At 40.3% G+C, this 11,413-nt stretch overlaps 1 protein-coding gene across 1 annotated transcript in view; it reads right to left on the bottom strand.

The window, feature by feature from the left end:
- The window catches only part of Sgo1 (shugoshin 1), a 35,777-nt gene extending 29,433 nt beyond the window's left edge, over positions 1-6,344 (bottom strand). The window contains exons 1-5 of the mRNA XM_004648210.2: positions 6,301-6,344; positions 6,020-6,168; positions 5,740-5,936; positions 1,474-1,550; positions 712-772 (exon numbers count right to left, since the gene is read on the bottom strand). Of these exons, the coding sequence (XP_004648267.1) occupies positions 712-772; positions 1,474-1,550; positions 5,740-5,936; positions 6,020-6,161 (477 nt within the window). The 5' untranslated portion in view covers positions 6,162-6,168; positions 6,301-6,344. The remainder of the gene's footprint in view (positions 1-711; positions 773-1,473; positions 1,551-5,739; positions 5,937-6,019; positions 6,169-6,300) is intronic.
- Positions 6,345-11,413: the final 5,069 nt, after the last annotated feature.

The following is an 11,413-nucleotide window of genomic DNA, read 5'->3' as shown; positions in this document are numbered from 1 at the left end:
TTTTTTTTTTTTTTTTGTGGTACTGGGGATCAAACTATATTCTGTTATTTCAGAAAACTCAGCATAACTGGGAACTACTTACTCCTACATTAAAAAATTCCCAAGCTATTAATCATTTTGTGACATGGACACAAATCTGTCTTATGGAAGGAATAAAGAAATACCTGTCATTAGGAGAAAAAAAAATATGGCACAATTCAGTTTCATTTAACTGGAGCAAGTCAACCCAAATTGACTTCAGGTCTTTAACCATGCAATTTGGTTGCTACAGCTAGCTTGTTTTATCATTAGCAGAGCAGAGCTGTGATTTGTTGGTAATATGGTTACCGACCACTAACCTCTTCTGAAGTTCTTAAACACTGTTGTTACCCGGTTCTTGAAACAAGAACTTTTCTTTATTCTCAAAACCTATTACTGGTAATTCATCCTAACTGGAGTTTTATTTTTTGCTCTGTGTTAGAATTTCCTACTCTAGATGTCAAAACTTAAATATATTTAGGCAACAGATATAGAACTGCAGTAACTAGTAATTCCTTGAGAAATCTTAAAATATTATGTTTTGCTTTTTGTTTATAACATTCTTTGTCAGATATTCAATTTTAACAGTTTAAAAGCTAAAATGACTAAAAGAAAACATTTTTCATCACTTCACTGAGAAGGGGATAGATTTGTATAGGATTCCAGGGAACTGCTTTTGGCAGCCGTTCTCACCTGGGGGCAGTTAGCCTTTGCAGAGACTTGGCAGTATCTGAAATCATTTTGTTTCTCCGAACTGGAAAGGGGGATATTACTGGCAATGAAATAGGTTGAGGTAAAAAATGCTACAACATCCCACGATGGATGGGCAAACAATCACTTGACTTACAAGGTCCATGGTACCAAGACTGAGGAGTTCCATGCTAGAATGAGGGCAGTATTCTGTATCTTAATTGAATCTTTGGTTTTATAGCTATGTATCTTAGTCAAATTCATTGAAAGGTGTAAGATGTGATTAAATTTCAAATCCAGATGCAAATATAAAGTGTGCTGGATCTAAAAGAGGGTGTATGGAGTCTGATAAGAAATTGCATTAGTGTGTGACAGATGTGTTAAATATATACTTTTTCCTAAATCAGACTATTTTTGAATGGCAAAGTATCACTATTTTAATAATTTGCCAATTTCTGATAATAAAAATATGGTATAGAGAAAAATATGACTGAAAGTTTTAAGAATTTGTCAAGCTTATTTTTCTTAGAAACATATAATTAATTTTCTTAAATATAATCAGTAGAGAGACCACTTCACTCCAAATATGAGAGTCAGTATGACAGACATGGACCAGAGAATGAAATCAATCTCAGTATTAATAATCATAGTGGGGCGAGGGAGATGGCTCAGTGGAATAAGCGCTTCCCTGGCAAGCACAAGGGCCTGAGTTCAAACCCTGGTTCTGGGAAAAAAAAAAATCACAGTAATGAAATTAATACTAACAGTAAATCCTTTGCAAATAAGTCCTTGGGGTTGTCGCCATTATTGGAGTCCATTCCTGACAGACATATTTCCTGGTCCTGTTAATGCATTAAAACAGAAGAAAACACTGTTTCTATTGAAGTATTTATATTTATTCAACAATATACACTTATTGACAGTCTTTTATAGTACCATGAAGTTTTAGGAACTGGAATTGTAACAACTAAAAGATCAAATCCTATCCTCTTGAAACTTATAATATCCTAGTGCAGGTAGAGAAGATCAAAAAGAAAATAGATACATATATAACTTTTAGATAGTTCTAAGTATTATGAAGGAAACACCAAAATGAAATGACAGAATAAACACATTACAGGCTTTCTTTCTAAAGAGTGTATTTTACCTAAAGACTGAAAAATAATCAGCCATTGAAAAAGTAGGAGGTAGAAACAGCAAATAAAAATGCCATAGGACTGGGGAGATGGCTCAGTAGAATAAATGCTTCCCTGGCAAGCGCAAGGGCCTGGGTTCAATCCCTGGTTCTGGGGAAAAAAAAAAAAGCCATAGCACAGGCAAACTTCATTTTATCTCCAGAAAAGGTTGATGTGTCTAGCACATAGCCACTGGCACTATGAGATGTATACTCAGAAGTCAGACAATGTAGGGCCCTGAGAGCCCAACGTGTGGAATGCAGTCTCAGTGTGGTGGGAAAGCACAATCCTAAGCAGGGGGTACAATGAGAAGATGTAAAAGCTCAGCTGGGCCACTGTGTAAGACATGGGCCGAAATAGCCAAGGGAGCTGGGTGTGGTGTGCACACCTAATCCCAGCACTTAGGAGGCTGAGGCGAGAGGAATGCTGCAAGTTCAAGGATGGCCAGGGTACACAGCAAGTTCAAGAGCAGCCTGAACTACATAGTGAGACCCTGTCTCAAAAGAAAACAAAAACAAAAAGGAGCCAAAAAATTAGAAAACCATCCCAGAAATCAAGCAAGACATGATGTGGAGGTGAGGTCCACTGGAAGGCCCTGAGATAAGGAATTATGAACAAGGACTGAATAGATCTAGATAGAAGAGAGGACACCAAAGGCGAAGGAAGCTTCCCATGGTTTTGGCTTGAGCAGATGAGTGTACCTCTATACTGGGTAAGAATTACAGGGGGAGGCAGAGGTATAGAACATGTCTGGGACAAGACAAAACAGCTGTGAATTATATAAAGTATGAGATCCTTCCTAAACATGGAGATATTAAGTAATAGCTGTGTATGAGAGTGCATGTGAGTATAGGTCTTGAGTGATGAATTTGAAAGTTACCAGCGGTAGACATCCCCTCCCTTAGCTTTATATAATGTCTACCTGCTGGCTTTTTTTGAGACTGTGGAGTCCAGGCTGGCCTCAAACTTGTAGCGATCCTCTTGTGTCAGCCTCCCAACAATGACAGGGTCTCATTATGTAGTTCAGGCCACCATTCCCAGCCCTAAAAACATTATTTTAAAAAAAAAGTGGGAGGGGGGGATGGTTTGAAAGCTGGATATGATGGCACATGCCTCTAATGCCAGCATGCTAGGAGGCCGAGGTAGGAGGATTGCAAATTAGATCCCAGCCCACGCAACTTAGTGACATACTGAACAAAAAAAAGAGCTGGGGTGTAGTTCAGTGCAAAGGCCCTGAATTTAACCCTGGTACCCCCATCACAAAAAAGGATTTGAAATGTGAATGCGAGCTGGAGAAATGCAGATAATTACTGCACTGTTTTTTCTGGAAAGGTTCTGCTGTGAAAAATAGCGGAGAAATAAGATAGATGCTATAAGGGACCGGGGGAGGTTTTATTTTCTTTTCCTTTTAAGCAAGAGATACCCATGCACCTTTATATGAGGGCTGGAAGAGGTAGTAGAAAAGAACATAAGGAGAACAAATTTCCAGGAATGAAATTCTAAAGGAGGTGTGGGAAGGGCATCGGACACATGGGGAGTGCAGGTTCTAGATAGGAGCAGACACTTCCACCACTATAACAGGAGGGGATGTGGCGATCACAAGAATAGACAGAAGGAGATTCGTAGACCTGTGTCAAAGGGGAGTTCCCATCTAATTCATAAGACACCATTCTAATTTAACTCAAGTAATATTTCAAATCTGATTATTTATAACATTGATTTTGTAGTGAATAGGCTAAAACTGTGCATCAGAAATAAAGTAACTTGAAAATCACTTTTTCGGGGGTGGAGTGGTTCTTTACTGAATATCTTTAGTATTTTTTTATTTTTAAAAAAAGCAAGTCTTGGGTTGGGGAGATAGCTCGATGCTCTAAGCGCCTGCATAACAAGTGCAAGGACCCAGGTTCGATCTCTGGTACTATAAGCCATGCCGGCCCCTGAACTCTGGGTGCCCTGTGCCGGCTACCAAAACCAGGTGTGGCGGCACATGCCTGCAATCCCAGCACTGGGGAGGCCGAGACAGGAGGATCACTACCCGTCTGAGCTGCACAGTAAGACCTTGTGCCAAATAAGTAAGCAAATAAAATAATAATAATAAAAAAGAGAGTCTTGCTAAATCATTAAGCTATCCAATCTGGGCTTGAAGTTGGAATCCTCCTTCTGCCTGGGCCTTCCAGCAGGCTGGGATTGCAGACCTGAGTCACCGTGCCCAGCTGGAAATTAATGTTTGAAAATAGAATTATTATTCAAGGTAAATAAAGAAGAAAAGAATAGTGAACTATACTATAGTATTATTAAAAAGACCCACTTCAGCTTTTCTATCCCACTGAAGTTGACTCAGACAGTGAAATACAAGTAGAATATGATGGTTGAAAATGAGAAACACATGTGATGAGCAGAGGAGAGAATATAAACTTTGATATTTCAAATGCCACAACAGCATGTGCTCAGCAACTCATATATTTTCAAAAATACTAAAGGAAAAAAAATCACTAATAAATGTTAAAGGGCCCACAATAACAGGATCTTTTCACCGCTACATTTTGTAACTTTTTTGAGTATTCATCTCATATTGATGTGTGATTTAGCAAAGTTTGGGAACAGAGGAGGACGTCTGACAGGCTTTTGGAGGGCTTTTCTCCTCCTAATTGACTGGACAAGGAAATGAAAGAACAAAAAATTATATTCAGAAGAAAAAATCTAAAAAATAATCTAAGTTATACAAAAGCGCAGAAATCATAGCTAATCTTCATAAAGCAATTCAGAAGAAAAAATCTAAAAAATAATCTAAGTTATACAAAAGTGCAGAAATCATAGCTAAACTTCATAAAGCAATTCAACTATACTCTGTTTGTACACATGACATGTATATATCACACGTCTCTTTATCACATGTAGTTTAAGTAAACAATCATTTGTTACAAGGAAGAAAGAAGTCTTTCTCACTTCTGCTGTCAAGAGGGCAATGACTCGGATTCTTTTCTCATGTCCCTGTTTGTCATCGTCCTATCCCATTCAGTATGGTGTGGCTTGTCTGGCCTTCCAGCCTATGGGCCACTGTACTCTCTCCACTGGTACAGCAAATGGCCGCTGAGAAGAAAGCAAAGTGGCCTGCTGGCATTTGACGCTCACCACTGCTTTCCCCCTCCTCTTCCCCATCTAATTTCCCTGGCGGTGGTTTCTGAGGAAAGGGAAGAGAAACTGGCTCATCATCACTCTTCCCAGACTTATCACACAGTGAAACCCAAAGAATGTCCTAGAACCAACTTTGTCCATGTCTGTTATCTTTTGCCTGGTAGGCCCATATTTAAACTCCTTTATAATCTTTGTACACAAACAAAATCAAATTAAAAATGTGGTCGGCCAAAGGTTTAGGATATTTATTGTCTGAGAGTCTTATTTAGTCAACTAGGTTAAAAATGATTCTAAAAAAAAAAAAAAAAAAATTCTCCAAAAGCAGACGATATAGCAAAACTATTCAACAAAGATAAAATTAAGATGGCAGTGATTTAAAGCTTTGGACTGGTCCACCTCAGCTAACACCTGCAGACTTTTAGCTTAGTTGCCCAACCTCTAACTCACAGAATTAAACATTCAAGCTAGCAGTGCAAAAGGCTAAACAACTTTTTCTATATATCGTCCTGCTACCTGCTTGCAGACCCAAGTCAAAGAAGTTCTCATCTTTGTTTACCTATATGCTCAAGGTTTTCTTAGCTGGCCATACAAAATACCTGTGAAACTCAGGAGGACATTTTAATCAAATTAGTAATAACAGAGTTGTCCACAGTTAATTAAGTTATAAATTGATCAAAACTTTTTATTCTTCCCTAAGAAATTTAGCCTTTGTAAAAAATACCTGAGCAGTATCTTCTGTTTGTTGTGAAGTAAGTCTTTCTTTCAGTGCATAGAGCTGACATGTAAGGTAGTAACATTCTTTTCTTAGCTGTAGGATGATATCCTGGGCTTCTCTTACTTTGGATTTTTCATTTTCCAAAGCTAAAACTAACATTCTGTTGTTATCCTGGTAATTTTTCAGCAGTGTACCAGTGCTGGCTAAAAGAGAATAAAATAAGTTTACTGGTTATTAAATATAAACTTAATAAGTGATGCAAAAGGACAACATAAACAGCTCTTACTGATGACTTGGCATGGTGCAGGGATAAAGGACCTGCGCTTGCCAGCCTCTGCCAAGTTTTTATTCCTTTTCTCTTTCATTCGCTTCTTTAAGTCTTCAAGACTATCTTGAAAGGACTTTTTCTGGCATCTTTCCTTGGCCATCTTCTGCCTACAAATTTAAAAAGAACAGAAAACATTTTTTTTTCCACAGATAATATTTATACAAATTTCAAACTGAAAACACAGTTTCACATGGAATTAAGTGGCAACTTAAAAAATTAACTCAAAGTAGCCAACTAACCTGTGATATTTTTGCTTTTGCAGCTTTAAAATCTTATTACTATCTGGGCACTGTGCTGTGCACCTGTAATCCCAGCTATTCAGGAGGCTGAGGCAGGGTGGTCATGAGTGTGCGGTCAGCCTGGGCAACACAGTGAACCCCATCTCAAAAACAAAACAGATGTCAGAACCATTCATGCCTATTGTATAGTTCCTTCTTTGAAAAATCCACATCTATAAAATCTCATGAATATTTTTGACACTTAACTCTGATTCCATCAAATGTCACTTATTTTTTAACAGATACTCATTGAAGACACATTCTAGGCCAGTGATGATAAGTCTTTTAGAGCTTTCAATGATAAAAAAACAACCTGCTGTGGCATGTGTGCCTGAAGTTCGCCACCCCTGTCTAGGCACTATGAGAAATGCTTATTTTTATTTGTTTTGGTGGTACTGAGAATTAAATCCAGAGTTTCATGAATTCTAGGCAAGTTCCCAAACAATGAGGTTCATCACCAGTCCTTTTAAATTCTTATTCTGAAATGGGATGTTGTCCTGGCTGGCCTGAACTTGTGGGCTCAAACAAATCCAGTCTTGGTGTCCCAAGTAGCTGGGACCCCAGGCATGTACAACCAAATCTAGTTTATTATTACATTTTAAAAAAAGAGGATAAAAATTAAAAAAAAAAAAAAAATAGAAACCAAAACAGGGCCGGGGAGATGGCTCAGGGGAATAAGTACTTCCCTGGCAAGTGCAAGGGTCTGAGTTCAATCCCCAGTTCCGCCAAAAAAACAAAAAACAAAAAAACAAAAAACCCAAAACATTAGAAACAATGCAGAATTTCAAAAGAAGATAGGAAAATAACAATGGTTGTTATACTGCATATTGTTATATTCAAAGTAGTGGTTCAGATTCCCAGAAATAGGCATACAAAATTGACACAAAAATTAAGCATTGGGGGGCTGGCGAGATGGCTCAGTGGTCTAAAGCACCTACATGGAACAAGCTTGGCAAAGCACAGGGACCACGGTTCGATCCTCCAGCACCACATGCCAGCCAGCCTCGCCCCCTGGTGGGCTGAGCTGGCTACACACACACACACACACACACACACACACACACACACAATAAATGTTTAAAAAAAAATTAAGCATTAACTGTTCCTTTTAATTAACCAAGAGAAATTAGTAGGACAATTACCTTAGCTATCTTGTGTACATATGTATATTTTTTCTTTCCCTTCTTTCTTTTCTCCTTTCTGTCATCTCAGTTGTTCTTTCATTTTGAGCAGTTTCTTTCCCTTTCACAGTAGACTATTACATTTTGATGCCACTATTATTTATGCTTCTTACAATATTTATGGCCAACTTGTACCGAATGAGATTACAGCATTCATTCAGAGGCAGTACTGGTTGTTTTCAGCTTTTTAAAAACTATTTATTGGATTAGGTCAATGAACCAATTGTATCTCTTCTACACTTTTCACCCAAGTATCACTTAAGATGGGCACAAACATTCAAGAAATCCAGGGTGATTCTCCAAATCATTGTGTAGCACTATGTACAATTTTAGCAGGCTATGACAATTATAGAGGTGGAAACAACAGTAGAGAAACATGTTAGGAATCTCAGTTTCTGATAAATCTAGTTTGGTAACTCCCAACACATTATGAACATAATGAAGAGAACATTAAATAAAGTCGACATACAGTTAAAAGTAACAAAACATGCACTGACAACATATGCTGAGTATGTTAAAGCACAGGTAATAAGTATGTTAAATCTTTCAGTGCTACAAATCAGATATGCTCCAGCATGCTAGTAAACATAAACATTTTTTTTTTTTAATGTGTTACTGGGAACTGAACCCAGGGCCCTCACACTGAGCTACAACTCTGGAACTTTTAAAAATTTTTAATTTTGGAATAGAGTTGATAAATTGTTCAGGCTGGGCTCAAACTTACAATATGCCTGTCACAGTTTGTCAGTGTTGGGAGTACAGGCATGTACCACTATCTGTTTTCATGAACAATTTTCTTATAGTGTGTATTACAATTTAGAGATCTCAAAATTGTTTAAAAAATTGTTTCCTGTAACAAACTATGCATACAACTCTACCCATAAAGGAAAGCTTGATGGCTCGAGTCAAGTCTTTTTTTTTGTGGAACTGAGGATTGAACTCAGACCCTTGCGCTTGCCAGGGAAGTGCTTCTTCCACTGAGCCATCTCCCCAGCCCGAGTCAAGTATTTCTTAAATTTAATATTTTCTTGAATATTTTCTACAGGGCTTTGGGCCTTAGATATTGTACATCAATTTAAATATTTTATTTCTATGAATGTGCATATATTGGCACGTTTTCAGTTGAAGTGGTTTGACTTTATAAAAAACACTGGTGGTAGGTGGGTTGTATAAAACAATTTACTACAGTGAGGCTTTTGAAGTTTGAACTGAAGGTGTTTGACAGCCTGGCAGGCCAGGGATGGTGTTGCATGACTATAATACCAGCACTGGGCACTGGGGAGGCTGAAGCAGGAGGATCCAGATCAGTCTGGGCTACAAAGTGAATTCAAAGCCATCCTCTACTATATGGCAAGACTGTGTCTCAAAAAAAAGAAGAAAGAAAAGAGGTGGAGCAGATTAACTGATGCAGTTGAGTTATTTTAAAAGCAAAGTCTTATCTAAAAAAGCTTCTGTTACTGCATCTAAAGAAGCTAAAAATCATAAAAGAAACGTGCTATATCCGAAGTCTTACTTCCTGTCCAGGCCAACAGTGTCAACAGGAGGTGTGGCAGAAGGAATGAAAATACAAGTCAGCAAAGGGCCATGGCCTCGGTGTGCAGGATACTCAAAAGAAGATGAACCGGTTATTGTCTGCTCATATTCTGAGATCAGTCCTGCAGAAGAGAAAGCCAGGGACGGCATTGTTAGTACCTGTCGGTTTCTCCTGCATTACCAAGAAAACCAAAGTCCGGGACAAGAACAAGATGGCAACGGTGGCATAAAGAAACAGTCACTTTTTAAAAGTTTTTTAATTTGCATATCACTTAACCTAAATCGGCTACTTTTTAAAATATTTTATTTGCATATCACTTAATCGAAACAATTCGGCAGGGTGGGAGGTTCGGGTCCCCACTTATCTAAATGCAAGTAAGGTGGCGGAGAGCACAATGAGCCAGGCCGTTCTGACTCCACAGTGTGAGTTTGCGACCCCCGAACTCAGTAACCATCCAGAGGCTGGGAGCGGCTGTGCAGGCAGCCCTAGTTCTGCGCCTGAAAATCTGAGGCCTTTCTCTCGGAGGGACACGGGAAACGCCGAAGTTAAGGGAGCTGATGGAAGGGGGGACCCTCTTCAGGCGCGGCCGAAACGATACCTTGGCCGGGACTTCTGCAGCTGTCGCCCTCTTCTTCACATCCCAAGGCCGCGCGAAGCCGTCCGCCGGGCGCGAGCCCCGCGTTCCAGCGCCGCGCCGCAGGCCCTCCTAGCCCGCTACTGCCGCCGCCACATTCGAAATTTCCCCCCGCGCCCATCCATTGGCTGGCTGAACAGATCACGTGCGTGACGTCACCCCGTAAACAGCGCAGCAGCGTCCCGCCTACGGGCGCCGACGAGTGACGCACCACGGGTCCCACCCCTTCGCCGGGGTTGGGGCCAGCGTTCTGGAGGCGGGCTCTAGCTCGGAGTCGCCAGAGTGAAGGGCGGAGTCGCTCGGAAACTTTTTAAGGTGGGAAAAGCTTGAGGTGTTTGAGTTTCCTATTTCTTCAGTGCGTCAGCGTCCCCTGCCCGGGGATTTGCTCAAGGGCTCCCTCTTGTGAGAAGCAGCCGCCGGCCTGTGAGCTACACGGAGGCGGCTTGGAGGAGAATTAAAACCGCGAGAGGGAGCAAGTGCTCTATGGGGCCGGAATCTTCAGCTCCGCGTTCTCTTTCCTCTTCTCTCTTCTCTTTCCTTCCGTCTCGTTATCCCACCAGGTTTTGTTTCAAACTGCCTGGAGATGGAGCTGGTTGGCATTCCAAAGAAAGAAGCACAACTGCCCGGGCAGTCAATCCAAAGCATTTACAAGGGGGAATTTATGGGGGGCTGCAGCTGGTCCTTGGGACGTGCCGAGGACGGCTGCGGGGAGGGGGTGTCGAGCTTCTGTGAGAGTTTAAGGAATTTGGGGTCAAGGTCAGGGTCAGGGTGAGTTTCAGTGCTTCAGTCTAACGGAACGTGCAAGGCTCCAACTTGGAAAACCTGTGGCTGGCAGGGTCACAGAACAATCAGTCAAGGTCATCTGATTTTTAGTCAGGACAAGGAAAGAAAATGGGTGGTGAATCCACATGACCTTACAATAACGAATTTGACGCCTAGAAAAGTTCAGTTACTTGCTTCCAAATACACCTTTCATCTCCCCGTAGTTATCAGTAATCAAACGTCTCTTGCTAAAATTGAAATTCAGCTTCATGATCCTACAGGAAGCACTCAAGGTGGCAATTAATAGGGTTACTATAAATGATTATCTAGAGTTGACATGTGAAGTTACATTTATTTGCCCTGTCAGCTCTTGTTTCCCAATTTCTTTGGGAAATGTAATGATTGTATACGTGTGCAGAAATAGCTGGAGTGGCTTATTTCTGTTGGCTCCACTAACATGAATCCATGCTCTTTAAAGGTACTCATTTGAGCCCTAGAGATTATTCAGCTGACAGCAAATTTTGTTAAGTTTTCTTTTTTCTTTTTTTTTTTTTTTTTAAACCAGGATGTCAAAGCAAGTTAAAAGTGAACGTTGGAGTTTGCTCTTGGCTTAATGATGCCTGAGACATAGTAGTCAATAAATTAATAATTAGTGAAATATTTGAATGAATGGAATAAGTAGAGTTCATTTCCAATGCGAGGATAAGAAAGCAGAAGATAAATGTGGAAATATTCTTGAGCTTAATGTCTTAATGCTTAAAGCTTAATGCTTAAGTTTAATACCTTCTTGAACTGTAGTGTATATAAGAATCACTTAGGGGCTGGTGAGATGGCTCAATGGTCTAAAACACCTACTTAGAACAAGCTTAGCAAATCACAGGGACCACGGTTCAATCCCCCAGCACCACATGCCAGCCAGCCCCGCCCCCTGGTGGGCTGAGCTGGCCGCGCGCGCGCACACAC

Source organism: Octodon degus, unplaced genomic scaffold (assembly GCF_000260255.1).
Source record: "Octodon degus isolate 3935 unplaced genomic scaffold, OctDeg1.0 scaffold00361, whole genome shotgun sequence".
Lineage (NCBI taxonomy): Eukaryota > Metazoa > Chordata > Mammalia > Rodentia > Octodontidae > Octodon > Octodon degus.
The sequence above is the reverse complement of the archived record's forward strand: the minus strand, read 5'-3'. Positions and strand labels throughout refer to the sequence as shown.